This window comes from Podarcis raffonei, chromosome 10 (assembly GCF_027172205.1).
Source record: "Podarcis raffonei isolate rPodRaf1 chromosome 10, rPodRaf1.pri, whole genome shotgun sequence".
In the NCBI taxonomy this organism is placed as follows: Eukaryota; Metazoa; Chordata; class Lepidosauria; order Squamata; family Lacertidae; genus Podarcis; species Podarcis raffonei.
Genome location: NC_070611.1, coordinates 19,081,503 through 19,097,154, shown reverse-complemented (window position 1 = coordinate 19,097,154; position 15,652 = coordinate 19,081,503). Strand labels below are relative to the sequence as shown.

Sequence of the window (15,652 nt, the reverse complement as noted above, 5' to 3'; positions counted from 1 at the left end):
CATTTTTTTTGTCTCTACACTTGAGAAACCCATATGCCAGAATATAACCCATAAACCAGTTTTCTTCACAAGTGTGAAGCTGTTTTATGTCCTACTTCCCCTTGTTATTAATACATGTGTTGATAACAGCATGATTATAGTGGGTGAGCAGGGATTTGAGTGCCTATTGAAGTCTGGGCACATGGAGTGATCTGGGTTTTCACTTCCCAGTGCATGCATTCAGAGGAAAAACAGGCATTTGCAGATTGACAGTAGGATTGATGAACAAAGTTATTTCTCAAATAGCCCCTATCTGGCATATAAGAATATGAAATATTACTAGCCCACCCATCTACACATTTCTACATCAATAGCCTGGAGGAAAAAGAACCAAGTTTCTTCCATTTACATAAACTTCCCCTTTTGGAGACCATTTTCATTTGCCAAGAGCAACTAGATTACAAATCTAAGATGAACATTAAAAAGGACATTAATAATTTTTTTAATGAAAAGTGTTTATTAAACACGTGCATATTTACAATATTGAACATCCCGACATACCCAAATCTTATATTACACAAACATAAATCTGAAAAGGTTTAACAAAGTCAACACAAAACACACTGAATTGTATGCCAAATAATGCTTTTAAATAATCCATTTAATAAAACACAAGAGGAAATAATGTTGCAGGCACACAAAACGTTTGCAACAGAAGGTTGCTTGCCTTGACAAGCTACGGTTGCTGTACTTAAATCCACTTAAGCTATTAAGCACAAGTACAAAGGAATAAATATTTGGAAATGAGCTTTTTGGACCTGATTCCACAGACATAAATTGTGCACAATTGATTTTTACTCCACTGATTCCACTGTGCGCACAGCAGCTCTGACATACATCGGAGCTCTATGCAGAGAGGGTCTGTCCCATTTTCTTCCAACTTTCAGGAATGTTAGGTTTAGTCAGGTGCACAGATAGTCTATAATAAATAGGACAGTCTGCTTGCATGGAGTTTGGGATTGTGGCCCTTGACTAATCCGAGCATTAAATCCCATTTATTTCAATGGGATTAAAGTGCTTGCAACAGGGCTAGATTTTAAGACCCCTCCATTGCAAGAATTAATTCCCACTGATTAATTTTTCCTATTTCTCATTGCTTTTACAGTGCTGAGTAACAGATGCCTTGAGAAATATTGCCAGTCATACATTCCCAGGCAAAGAACTAAGCTCAAAGCCCTTATATTTAGTAGATTTGCAGTTAAGTGCTTTGGGGGATCAGAAATAATGTCCATTATAGAAAAAGACCACAAACAACTGCAAGAACCATCTATTCTTAATTATCTAAAAAATAAAAAAATAAGCCACATGATATGCATCAAGACAATTTTACTATGAAGACTATATTAAATATTTTACATGGCTTGAAATACAGTGTTGTAGCTGCCAGCATGTAATACATTTTAATAAGATACAATTCTTGCCCACTGGATGAAAACTTTGTGTGTTAAAGTCTTGCATGAGCATATGTATACCGGACTGCAGATAAAGAAATCCAGAGCAATTTGTTTCACTCTAAGAGCTAATTAGTACAGTGACTTACTAGCCTGAAACTCCACGGCTCTAAAACCGGTTCCCAAATCAGATTATGCAAAGGAGAAAAGAAGATCAGCTGGAGTGTGTAGCCAACACCAAATTTAGCTGTCTGGGTCACGTGCAACATGATCTGAGGGGCAAACACAATTGAAAGTGCCATCACAAACAGCACTTAGCTGGTAGGTATTTTTTGCTCATTTTGTATGTACAGAATAGTCCAGATTCAAATACTATTACTGTACTGTATGCATGCATGTGCCTGATATTCTTGATATTTTCTTATCTGTCTGAACGCGAAGGCATCGTATTATATGTTTCAACAGTGATAAGAAGCTAATAAAATCCTATCTGTATTGTGGCATAACGCAAAGCTTTTTGCACATGGACTATCGCACTGCAACAATATTTTCTAATCAAAGACAGCCTGTGCCATTTTAGAGAAGGGCCCCACACTGTGGCTTTTAGGATTGGCTCAAGAGTTTAAGGACTTTAAGGACTTTTGTTTGACTCTGAAAGTCATGCTAGACTAGAGGATAACAAACTAATAAGCTCTTATTTGAGGGGGTGGGAATTGTGAGTTATGACTTGTGTGTTACCTGGATAACTGCAAAGAACTTACGTGAATTTTCCATGACAAACAACAGTATATATAAAAAAATCCATTTTAAGTTATATGTTGATTCAGAACAAAGTACTTCTTTACACATTGAATAAAAAAGCAAACACCTTACAACACCCCCTGGATCGTTTATATATTCAAATGAAATCGACAAACATTACAAACCCTTAAATATTCCAAGTAGCTGGATATCAGACATCTTCAGCAATCGTAGTGTCAAAAACCCGATAGCAAATTTGATGCTCTCTTCCATCCGTGACATAGTAGGATTTGATAAAACAGTCCAGCCATGGCAGGTCGTCTACAATCAAAAGCAAATGACTGGTTTTAATGTGCATTTTCTGTATTCAAGAATTGTGACCAAAAAAACAAAACTTGTATAGACCTCGAAACATTAAGCATATATCAGAATCACAGCAGTGGGACAGAAACAGTGGCACATACAGTGTGGCTATAATACAAGGGTATTCATGTAGCGCAGAAAGGAACAGCACCATGGACTGCAATGTCTTAACCATGACACTACAATCCACCTTGGAAGTTGAACGGAATCCATTCCGGAAGTCCGTTCGACTTCCAAAATGCTTGGAAACCAAAGTGCGGCTTCTGATTGGCTGCAGGAAGCTCCTGCAGCCAATCGGAAGCCATATCCAACATTCAGGTTCCAAAGAACATTTGCAAGCTGGAACACTCACTTCCGGGTTTGCAGCGTTCGGGAGCCAAAACATTGAACTCACAAGGCGTTCGGGATCCAAGATATGACTGTATACATATTTAAGATGCCAAAGAAAGCACTTATCCTACTTCACGTGAAACAAAAACTTGGTTAGGTGAGTCATGAAAAATTCAGCTGGGCTTCTGTTTGAAGCACTCTGCATCGAAAAAATGTCCCTTATACATGAACCGCTGCCAAGTGAAATCAATGTTCCTGTGTTTGCTAGCATGGCAGATATTACTTTTCTCATTTCTCCTCCCCCCCCCCCCAAATTCGGCATAAAATCAATAAAGTGTCATGGTTGTTGCTGAGTCTATCAGATATTTGCACTATGCGCAGTTAAATTCCGAAGGCCAGAATGTATTTCTCAAGTTCTATTAGGGAGGAAAAAAATCTCAAAACAATCCACAATATTCTCATACAATGAAACCGGGTTCAGTAATACACAGGCACAAGAAGCTAGCATTTGTCATCAACAAACACAAATAGTTTTAATTCAGAAGTATATACAGGCAGTCACATTCTCGTACAGGAAAAGGCAACTTTAAATTACTCTGGCAACCAATTGGATTAAATGTGGCTGGCAAATGTACAGAGGTCCTTAAGGCTTTATAGATAGTTTCATGAGGTTTCAGCATGTATAAGAGAACAGAAGGGCCACTGAAGTATACCATCTGTGACTTCATTTGAAGACACCTTTCAGTGCTGCTAAAGTGCTAGGTTGCTCCTTAAGGATACAGTTTAAACATACCATGCTGTACAGAATAGTTATCCTTTGTACCAAATTCTCTGTTTAGACTATTGCAGCCAATGGAGAAATGATACATCTATATCTTTAAAAAGAACAGAGCTACAAACCAGTGTAATTTTGTGGTACAGCAGGAAAATATGTAATTTAATTCTCTTTCCTATAGAGTGTAAAAATTAAAAAGATAAACTTATGTAGATCTTAACCATGCTTCCAAATTTATGATAATTATCTTACCTAGTTTTGTGCCTGAAGGGCAAAGTTTGTTCATGATCCTTTCTATGTTCTCTTGAAAAATATTATTGATCAAGACTTCAGAAGCTGGAATTTGGAAGAAATCTTTCTGGAGAACAGGAAAAATGATGCAGATATAATTAAATTAGTCAATAGATATTTGGCAAAGAAATGAAAATTACATGTAACAAAAACATGTTTCACACTTCATGTTTTTAACACAATGCAAATAAAGAAAAACAGAAGGGAGTAGCATTGTTTATTCACATAAGCAGCCTAATATTTAAATCTGTTTTTAACGTTCTGGTATAACAAGAAGGAGCACCTTTTAAAAAACATCTTCACTTTAATCCAATTCATAAGTGAATCTAAATTCACCCTCTCAAAGGAATTCATGCCAGCCTTAGCTTTATTAAAATTCACAGCTAAAATAGAAATAATCTACCACATTTGTACAGGCTAGATCTTAATAAAACATGAATGTATGTCTCAAGTGTATGTTGAGCAATTTCTACCACCAATATGCAGTTAACTCACAGAATACTCTGTAGTCTCGTCTACTACACTATAAACCCGCGTATCAACACTTAGTTAAAAATAACAGAAATTACAGGTGCCAATTAGTACTATTTGGTATGAGTAGATGTAATCACATTATCTCTGTTTTATAGCTTCTATGTAATTGAAGAGTTCAGATTCTAAATATTTTCGGAAGTTAAACTGCTGTACCTTGTTGCAATGCTTCACCATATAAAGAACTGGTAAGTTAAAGAGAAATTAAAACATTTCCCCCTGTAATTTTCATGTCCATCTACAATGGTACCTTGGGTTACATACGCTTCAGGTTAACACGCTTCAGGTTACAGGCTCCGCTAACCCAGAAATAGTACCTCGGGTTAAGAACTTTGCTTCAGGATGAGAACAGAAATTGTGCGGCGGCAGCACAGCGGCAGCAGGAGGCGCCATTAGCTAAAGTGGTGCATCAGGTTAAGAACAGTTTCAGGTTAAGAACGGACCTCTGGAACGAATTAAGTACTTAACCCGAGGTACCACTGTATATGTAATAACCTTACTTTTTCATTTTTGTTCAAGCATGTCAAGACTGACAAGTTTTTACATGCTTCCCACATTCCTCTGTGAGATGGTTGACTGCCATTCTATCATTTTTTTATAGAAGAACATTGTTTCATCTTGTTTCTGATTTGGCTTTGCTTAAATTCTAACTAGGTAAAGGTAAAGGGACCCCTGACCATTAGGTCCAGTTGTGACCTACTCTGGGGTTGCGGCGCTCATCTCGCTTTATTGGCCGAGGGAGCCGGCGTACAGCTTCTGGGTCATGTGGCCAGCATGACTAAGCCGCTTCTGGCAAACCAGAGCAGTGCACAGAAACGCCGTTTACCTTCCCGCCAGAGCGGTACCTATCTATCTACTTGCACTTCGTGCTTTTGAACTGCTAGGTTGGCAGGAGCAGGGACCGAGCAACGGGAGCTCACCCCGTCGTGGGGATTCGAAACGCCGACCTTCTGACTGGCAAGTCCTAGGCTCTATGGTTTAACCCACAGCGCCATCCGTGTCCCTCTTAAATTCTAACTAGTGATGGGCAAACTGTCCCCAAGTAGAAAGGGGCCACAAATTATTATTCCTCCCCCCCCCCCGAGAATTTTAAATCAACACAAGAAGAGTCTGCTGGATCATGCAAGAGACCCATCTAGCCCAACATCCTGTTCTCATCGTAGCCAACCAAATGCTTGTAGGTTTACTGAGCGCAAGAACACTCACTCCTCTCCTGTGGCTTCTAGCAGCTGATATTCAGAAGGATATATTGCCTGTGACCACGGAGGCAGAACACAGAAACCATGGCTAGTAGCCATCAATAGCCCTTCCCCCCATGAATTTGTCTAATTTCTCTTTTAAAGCCATCCAAGTCTGATTCTCTTTTAAAGGCCACCACTGCATCCCATGGCAGCTTCCCGAAGTACTTTTTTAAGGAACTCTTTCTAGCCCTTTCCTTCAGCTGGAAAGGAAGGGAGGAGAGAGAAACTAAGAGAAAGAGAAGAGGAGGATGAGAGAAGGATACAAAAGGAATCAAGTACAGTGTGTGTCGCACTGTAGTTCCAGAATGGTGGCATGTCATAGCACCAAAGAGAGACACTGGGGGCGAATTAAAACAACAGATGCTCCAAAATGTTCCAAATCTGGGCAAAGAAAAGTTAGCGGTCATCCAGTGTGAAGAAGAACAACAGGCTCAATTGCTTGTGTCTAGCATTTAGCATTGAGATCAGGCCCTCTCAATGTTGGGCCTGATACGTCTGTTGCTGCTGCTGTATTTAATCTAAAAATCAAGGTTTGAAAGTGGCTATTTTCATCCAATTTCACATGAGCTTAACTAAATCATTTTTAAACTAGATCATAGTTCTTACTGCTTCTACTGCAACTCTGCCCTCTCTCCATGTCGCTTAAGAGAACAGCCATATACTTATATTCAAACTGAACATTTTCAGAGTACAATGCTTTGGTCTCTTACGCAATCCATGAGATACACATTCAGGGTTCCTGTTCCATCGTCCAGCATAAACTTCATCACAAAGACATATTCAAGGGGCACAAGTCCTAAAGCTAAGCAGGAGGAAAATAAGTAGTTGTGTTTAGAGATTACTCAATATAAGCGAAGAATAAAAAGCTAAAAATATATTATCGGTGAAATACAGACAACTTAAACACCACTGTCATGCACTGATTTATTTCTGCTGTAGAGGATTCCAGTGTGAATGAACGGCTCCCAACTAAACGGCTCCCTCTATTGAAGTGAATTGTGCAGTGATGTGCACACAAGCTATCTATACTGCACCTTCGTAACATAGTAACACTGCTGTGGAAGATGCTCAGTAGCATTTACATACACAATTGCGTCCATTGAAAATTTTAATTTCATGTAGGCTTTGTAAGTTATTTCCCAATAGCCAGTAGACATCTTGGCAGCATTATTGTGGATTCATTTTGTTCTGCCCAGTTCCATTCCTAAGGAAATCTGAAAGGGAAAGAGCTACTGATTCTTTGGTAGAAGAACGGTCCCCTGCAGAGATCTGTTCTGCTACATATCCCATTAAAATAACCCACCAATTTATTTTGTATAGTTTAAATTCTTAAAGCAGAGTCCAATGAAGATATGAACAGCCACTGAATTAAGTTTTCTGGTTCCATGTTCTGGTTCTGGTTTCATTTTTGTTGCTGTTGTTGCTTAGGTAGATTACAGTGGGGCGGGAGAACAGAAAGCTGCTGGTTGTGTTTCACTATTATGTCTTCTGCTAGGACAAGATTCATACGAGTGAATATAGTGAAAGCATGGAGCAAGACTGAGCAATTGAGCTCCTCTTGCCTGCTCAAATGCAGATCTCTTGAAAGGTGACTGCTATGCAACAAAGAAACCAGCATTTGTTCTTATTTACATAAATAAGCATCAAGGTCATTTCTCGAGAACAAAAGCCACCCTAAATGGAACTTGTGATAATTTGTGAATAATTACATAAATCAACTATCAAAATCAGCTTCTCCTGCATTTATTGCTTGTGATGAAGCTAATCATGCTTTATTTTACTTCCAGAAATTCGGGAATTCGCATAACACACTTCCATGGGGGTGCAGATCTATGCATAGGGACCACAGCACGAAATGCTGTGTTTGGAACCTAAACATTCCTGGAAGTCCCTTATAAAATAATAATAATAATAATGATAATAAATAATAATAATAATAATAATAATAATAATAATAATAATAATAATAATACTTACACACCATTGCACTCTGCTATGGGGATAGCAGAAAAGCCCTACTACTTAATTCAGATCAAATGATTCTGCAGGATCTTTTTTGGAGGCGTGTGTATAATAATAGCACTGGACTCTGTAGAACTTTAAAACTACATATTTTATTTCCTATGCATCAGATGTCAGGCTAATACGTATCAGATTGAGATTCCAGGAAAGCTCCGTATGCTAAACTCAAATTGCCTCTTGCAGGCATAGAATTGTAGAGTTGGAAGGGACCACGAGGATCATCTTGTCTGGTCCAACCCTCTGAAAGGCAGGAATTTCTTGCCCAATGTAGGGCTCAAACATAGGACCCTAACATCAAGAGTCTACCAACATGCTCTACCAACTCAGCCATTTATTACGTCTCAATGATGCCCTTATTTAAACAACAAGAAGAGGCCTGTTCACAAAGGGGAGCAGGCTTTGAGCACTGCCTAATGTGCTGCTTTGAGTACCCTAAATCAATCTAATTTGAGATTAATGTCAGAGACTCTTTATTCAGCTTAATATAACTTTGCTCTCCTACGTGAACAAGGCACAAATGATGAGAGAAGCATCTTCAAAATAACAATTATTTTGGAATAAGCTGCAAGTCTTTCTCTTTCTCCTGGACTCAATAACTTTTTAAATCTTCAGATTTATGCAGCTTTCTCCTTACTCAGACATTACTGGGTGGTTTTATTTACACTCAGGACTTCTGAATAAAAATACTTCTGAATAAAAATATGGATAATAGCATAAACTAACCTTGTGCTATGGTAGCGGGCTCCCACAATGGATCTTTCTGTGCAGCAAGGGGACTCAAGCTTGCTATTGCCTTCGGATTTGAACAGTGTTTGCACCTGATGTTTGAAACAAAACAATAGCATTAACTGTTCTGTATATTTAGCTTTTCTCAGAATCAAACTTGTCAGAAGAACATTTTCCTGCTGTTTTATAGACAGATATTTTATATGGCCTAGAAAAGCAGTAAACTTTAATGCCTTTTATAAGATACTGTCAACAAAAATAAATTCCTTGGTCAGTTGAACTGAAGAATGTCAGGCAAACTGATACATTGCTAAGCATATATTTTCTAAACACTGCTCTTTGTTATTTAATGACACAAAACTGCTTCACGCGATAGAAGTAATAAATATGCTAAAACACGACTGAATTAATAATTTAACCACGCCCTGACGAGTGAATAATTTTATTCTTTAGTACTTTGGCAATGTTAAAAAAAGAACTTAGAACATTTTTATAGCCATAAAAATCATCAACATAAAAATGGTGTTTGTACGTCTTAAAAAGAGAGCTGCAACAAAACTATTTTTCCAGGTAGGAAAAGAAGGCAAATGCTTGTATAGCATGCTTAAAAAGACATCTTTTAACTTTTGATGACTAGAAAATAAACCAAGTGTTGTTAGTGTAGAGAAAGTGAATGTTATTGTCCAATATAATTGGATCTAAGTCAAGATGAATTAAGACTGTGACTTCAGTTTCATTAGTTCCACTGACTTCTTCCCTTGTAGCAAAGAATTTCTTCCCTCAAGAAATTGGCTCCATTGTTACCATTTCTAATGTCTGACAAAATTCTACCCTCCTATAACTGAAACCCATTACGTACATCTAACCCTCTGGGGTAGCAGTAGCAAGCAAGACTTGGCGCCCTTTCCATGTATTTCAAGTATTTGAACAGTGCTATAATGGCCATTCGTAGTCTTCTCTTCTGGCAGTTAAATATATCCAATTCCCACAACCTTTTCCTTATAGGACTTGCTTTCCATATGGATATCACTGTCATCCTGAACAACTTCTTCAAATGGTTTTGCCCAGAGGTGGACACAATATTACAGATGAGGCACAACTAATGCAATATTACCTTTCATGGCTTAGAAATGCCTCCATAAAAAGGCCTTTACCATCTTTGCAGGTTTTGTTGCCACGGATTAAATCCTGCCCCAGTGATCTAGTGGCACGTGGCACATCTGAGAGTATTGGTAACACATGCACAACTTTCCGATGAAACAACTTCCCGATTTAATTCAAAGGAGGAAGAAGTTGTGCACTTTGCACACGTAAGATTGCTATCCTGCCCATAGCATGGGGGTAAAAATAACACCAGCGTGGAAATTTGGACCCAGCTAGGAACTTATCATCCTGTCTTCTTCAATTTTATTATTTGATATAAGGACAGATAAAGTAACTAATTTTCCAAAGGACTAACATCAGCATCAGAACTGGAGCTAAGAAGCCAGGTTTGATATTGTAGCCTGTGTGTGTGTTAGATTTACCCATAGTGTGGTATATTCCCTTGCCAAATAAATGGAGCTGAAAGATCCAGCAACACAAGATCGTCTTCCGTGGCTCTTACGGGTATAATTCCTTTAAATTTTTTCGAGAGCTTCAAGATTTCCTCCAGTGTCCCTCCTATTAATAAACAGAAATAACTATATTTAGGTTACTTTAATACTCTGATAACACGTTAAATAACAGCAGTGAGCCAAGTTATCAAATTTATCCCTGACCATCCTTGTGTATATAATGTGTGTACATATGTATTTGGATCCCAAGAAAGACAGACAATCATACAATTCTAGAATCGGAAGGGACCTTAAGGATCATCTAGTCCAATCTGCAGCAATGCAGGAATATGCACCGTACGGGGATTGAACCTGTAACCTTGGCTTTATCAGCACCATGCTCTAACCAACTGAGCTATCCAGCCAATAAGCAGGCAGGTGGGCAAAGTCCACCTGAAAGTCTGTTCCAGCTGGACAAAGGATTCCAGGAGCCAGAAGGAGCCAGGTTAAGATGACCCCAGGAACTGCTCCTGCTGGTCTGTACCCCACTACCAGCACCAGGGCTCCTACCACCAACTACTCTGTAGAAAGGATCCTGAAAAAAAATCACAATCGTCTTCTTAAACTACAATTCTATTGCCTCAGCCCAGTATACCTGAAGGAGCGTCTCCACCCCCATCGTTCTGCCTGGACGCTGAGGTCCAGCGCCGAGGACCTTCTGGCAGTTCCCTCATTACGAGAAGCAAAGCTACAGGGAACCTCCCACCAGATGTCAAAGAGATAAACAACTACCTGACATTCAGAAGACATCTTAAGGCAGCCCTGTTCAGGGAAGTTTTTAATGTGTGACATCTTAGTTTATTTTTTGTCTTTGTGGAAGCTGCCCAGAGTGGCTGGGGAAACCCAGCCAGATGGGCGGGGTACAAATAATTATTATTATTATTATTATTATTATTATTATTATTATTATTATTATTATTATTATTACCAGGAATCTGTTCTCACAGTGAGTGGCAAAATGCCTATGGGAAGTCTGCAAATAGGACCCGAGTGCAACAGCAGTCACCCTTCCTGTGGCTTCCAGCAACTGGTGTTCAGACAGCGGAAGTAGAACACAGTCATATTATTTATAAGCCACCTTAGGACGATTGGTATCCTGAAGGCAGTATAGAAATAACTGAAATAAATGTGCTCTACACCATGCATGGAATACAAGCTTAAAAATATAAAATACACAAACGTCCGATACGGTTCATTAGGATTTCATAAAGTGGCAAACATGATGAAATGTATTTCATGGAAGATACCAGTGAGTGGTATGTTGCAAATTCAAGACTCGGCAGCCGAGGACCAATTAATTAATCCAGCTGAACCAAGAGGGACATACCGTATTTTTCCGTGTATAAGACCAGGCTTTTTCCTTTAAAATAATGTCGAAAATTAGGGGGCATCTTATACACGGATACATCTCCCCCCATTTTTAAAAATCTGAGTCCCCCCAAATAGTCTTATACATGGGGGAGTCTTATAGACAGAAAAATACAGTACTTCTTCTGTCTAGCTTTCAGCATAGGTCAATTTGCTTAGTCCAGTTGTGAAGCAAGCTGATAATAGTTGTTGATTTCACGTGTTTTGTTTTATATTGTATTTTGAATACCACCTTAGAAGGTGAAGTATGCTCTGAGAGGCGATTCATAAATATTTATACAAATTAATATCAAATCTGTTTCAATCATTGTTACTTGCATTTTTCACACAAAAATATAGAGCTCCTGGAACAAACATCTGTTGTTTGAAAAGCTATAATAGAAACACATGGGCACAGTCCACTAGGAGGTTCTCTCGCAAAAGCCCACAAAATGAATGCCAGCTGAGTAATTCCTTTTCTTGGGGTGATGCCATTCATTTAAGAGGCTCGTGTGCCCAAAATACATGAGGTATGGCTCATGAATAAAAACAAAACATAGCTTGCCTACTGCTTTTCTCACAGTAGCACAGCTTTATCTCTGTGAAAACACTGACATCCAGAGGATGACTAAGTACAGTACGTTTGCAACAGGAAAGGCTTTTGGGTTTGTATATTATCCAGCTACTAGAAAAAGTAAAATACTTTCTTAGAGGGCAGGATATGAATTCCAACTAAAATGGAACCAAAGGTAAATTGTACAAAGACATTTGTAAAAGAAAAGAAATAAAACTTTGGATTTATTATTCAGTCTCATTCATAATTCGCTATATAGCAATTCTCTCCTAAGATTATTCTTCTCCTCCCCATTTCTCTTCTCATGTTTAAATGTATTTCACAGATTCAAATCAAGGAGTGCTACCTAAATTTCCTGCTTAGTTTCCCCTTTTCTATTTTACCCCTATATACAAACACCATTAAGTATTTTAGAGAACTATGAGAAAGAAAGCAGATTTATTTGGGGGCAAAATTCAAGGTAAGATTTTGAAGAGGCAAGAGACTTCATGGAAATGATTCGTGCAATGTGTTTTATGCACAAGTCCATTATATATACAAGGCTTGCCAATTAACAACTATTCCATAGTGCATGAAGTTCGCTCACAAATTGATTTTAAGTGCACAAATCAACTTGAAAAGAAAACTTGTATATATATGCTGCAAACATTTTCTCTTGTGAGGTTTTTCTGGTTTAGTGGAATCACACGAGGGTAACAGAAAGAGACAGATACTTTTTATCAGGATCAAAACTTTTTAAAATAGTTAAGTATTTCTTAAACTTTATTTAAAAAGACTAAGATATTTTGTAGCATACCATCCAATCTCTTACATACAGCTGTATTAACTAACCTTCTATCATAATCAAACTGTCTTCTGGGTCTTGCAGTAGTTCATCATGCTTTACAAAATGAATAACCACACGTCGCTGTCCCTGGTTTTCAGTATCCCAAACAACAGATTCGCAGAAGGATGTATTTTGTAAATCGGGCCTTGGACATGTAGCTGAAGCCTCCTGTATAATTAGATCAAGCTCACTCCCATCCGGAACCTCTTGCCTGGGGGGAAAAAAAAATACAGTCTGAAGCAATCTACGGAAGCCTGCTCAAAATGATGTTGTGGAATATATTAGATTTATAGTTAAAGCTATGGTTTTCCCAGCAGTGATGTATGGAAGTGAGAGCTGGACCATAAAGAAGGCTGATCGCCGAAGAATTGATGCTTTTGAATTATGGTGCTGGAGGAGACTCTTGAGAGTCCCATGGACTGCAAGAAGATCAAACCGATCCATTCTGAAGGAAATCAGCCCTGAGTGCTCACTGGAAGGACAGATCCTGAAGCTGAGGCTCCAATACTTTGGCCACCTCATGAGAAGATTAGACTCCCTGGAAAAGACCCTGATGTTGGGAAAGATTGAGGGCACAAGGAGAAGGGGACGAGAGAGGACGAGATGGTTGGACAGTGTTCTCGAAGCTACCAGCATGAGTGTGACCAAACTGCGGGAGGCAGTGAAAAACAGGAGTGCCTGGCGTTCTCTGGTCCATGGGGTCACAAAGAGTTGGACACGACTGAACAACAACATATTAGATATTTTAACGGAACGTGCAATTCAGGAGTAGCTTGCCCCAGGGGACTCACTGCCTGTTACTGGAAGGGGTTCAGTGGCAATGAAGTGAGGGCTTTGTGGGCACACTGGCTGAAGAGCTGAGTTGGCTCTGCTGGCACATCAACACAGCCCTGACCTTGCCAAGTTGCCCCTCCTGGTAAGTGGCACTGACTCTGCTGCTGGGAGAATCTTGCTGCGGCTCTGTCAGCCCCGACAGATATCCTACAATAGCTAGACTCACTGGCGGAGGAGGAGGGGGGCGGGGGGAGCATGAAGCTCTGCCACTGGCTAGAATTTTCCGCGTGCATGCTTAGACACAAGGTAATTGGCGAAAGGAGGCTGCGGTCCTTTAAGAAAGCGGAGAACAGGCTCAGAAACGCCTTGTTCTGAAAATCTGAGCTTAAGAATTATCTTTTAAACAAGCTTTAAGACTCCATTTTATTTTCTCCACATCTCCGCAGTGAATAGTGGTACTGAGAGTGGGTAAAGGAATAGCTCAGATTTTCATTAAAAGGTGTTTCTAAATTGAAAGAACTTGTAAGCATTTCATGTTCCTGAAGGAGTATTGCAGTCCAAAATACGTGGAGGTAAATTAAAAGCCTTGTACCACTAAGAGCTGGAACCTGATCTCTTCTTTGTTTTGATGCTTTGTGGTGCTTTCCAACCCTCTTTCTGCACGCTGCAGGAATTTTAAGGGCCTTATATTACTCAGTACTGGAGCATCCCACATTAAAAAGGAAGTTAGGACTAAACATGAATCAAAGTGATCACCCCAGCTTCTTTTGCTTTTGCTTATAAAAGTGAGAGCAAAGACTGCTACTTAATAAGGTAGAGTAATTAAGAAGCCAAGCTGATATTAGGGATGGAGGAATCATTCTCTGCCTTCTATACGGAAGTCTCTCAATAAAAAAATGGGGGAAGGGAACACCCTGCAATACTTGCAAGCTTCTCCTGTCTGTCAGTCAATTTGCCTGATACCATAAATGTCACCCACCACACAATGAAGCAAAAACACCTTACCTAGTAAAAAAAAAAAGTGATACAGTGGACCCTCCAGATACGAACTTAATTCATTCCGGGGGTCCGTTCACACTCCAAAAATAAAGTAAATGGAAGAGCGCTTCTGCACACAGCGTGACTGAGCACTTCTGCGCATGCGGTGAAACCTGGAAGTATACACTTCTGGGTTTGCCGTGGCCGTAACCCAAAGATTCTGTATCCAGAGGGATACATAAGTAGAGGTACGACTGTACTTGCTATTTGTGCAAGGGCAAATTGAACATTTGTTAATAATAAACAAATCTCTACTGTGCCCGTTATATTTTAACAACAGCGAATTTTTAAAGTGCTAATATCATGTTCCTTTATCTAGACAGGCATTTTAGCACATTTTTAGGGTGGAATATATAATGACAAAAGGATATGATAACCAACCCTTGATATTGCTGTTCATCCAAGTTCCACTGATCCAAAAATCTAGGAAACTATGTAAGCAACATCTCCAAAGCAGCATGAGAGAAAAATGTATCATGGCACTTACAACAAATTGCACTGGGGACAATGAAGTTTAACAGACTGATGAAGCTTTTCAGGTTCAAATTGTCTCAGCTTAGCTCTGATGCGATACGGCTGAGGACTCCTGCTGTTCAAAATAGTACTCAGTGCAGTCACTTCAAAATGCTGGTGATCTCTCAGCACTGTAAAACACAAAGATATCAAGGCTTGTATTGATGTGAACAAACATAAAATGAGAGGAAAATAGCAGCTCGGAAGTAAATTTAAACAAAGCTTTATTAAATTGCTGGAAGTTCTGGATTCATTCTGTGGTCTAGATGTGACAATTCTGAATATGCACTTATGTGAATAGACACTTCATGTTTTGAAATTAAAAATACACACATCTGTTGTGTCCAGCTCTTTACCAAAATAGGACTGGGCACACCCTTGATCTGCACAACTGATGGCCTAACAGGCAGAAATATGAAGTGTTTCAATGGGTAAAACCAATTTATTTCTGATCCATGTCAGTTGTGCATGTGTTCATTCATAAGACTGTATATGCAATCTCATCTGCTACTTTTTTAATCCACCCTAAATAAGG

The 15,652-nt window shown here is 39.1% G+C and overlaps 1 protein-coding gene across 8 annotated transcripts in view; it reads right to left on the bottom strand.

Moving 5' to 3' along the window:
* Window positions 1-482: 482 nt before the first annotated feature.
* Window positions 483-15,652, bottom strand: part of POT1 (protection of telomeres 1) — a 68,378-nt gene continuing 53,208 nt past the window's right edge. For 7 of the 8 annotated variants that reach the window (XM_053404745.1, XM_053404746.1, XM_053404747.1 and 4 more), the window contains 7 exons: window positions 15,092-15,248; window positions 12,798-13,003; window positions 9,977-10,112; window positions 8,448-8,542; window positions 6,413-6,504; window positions 3,892-3,997; window positions 483-2,492 (listed from right to left, as the gene is read on the bottom strand). In XM_053404745.1, the coding sequence (XP_053260720.1) occupies window positions 2,383-2,492; window positions 3,892-3,997; window positions 6,413-6,504; window positions 8,448-8,542; window positions 9,977-10,112; window positions 12,798-13,003; window positions 15,092-15,248 (902 nt within the window). In that variant the 3' untranslated portion in view covers window positions 483-2,382. The remainder of the gene's footprint in view (window positions 2,493-3,891; window positions 3,998-6,412; window positions 6,505-8,447; window positions 8,543-9,976; window positions 10,113-12,797; window positions 13,004-15,091; window positions 15,249-15,652) is intronic. The other variant, XR_008332363.1, reaches the window with a different exon arrangement.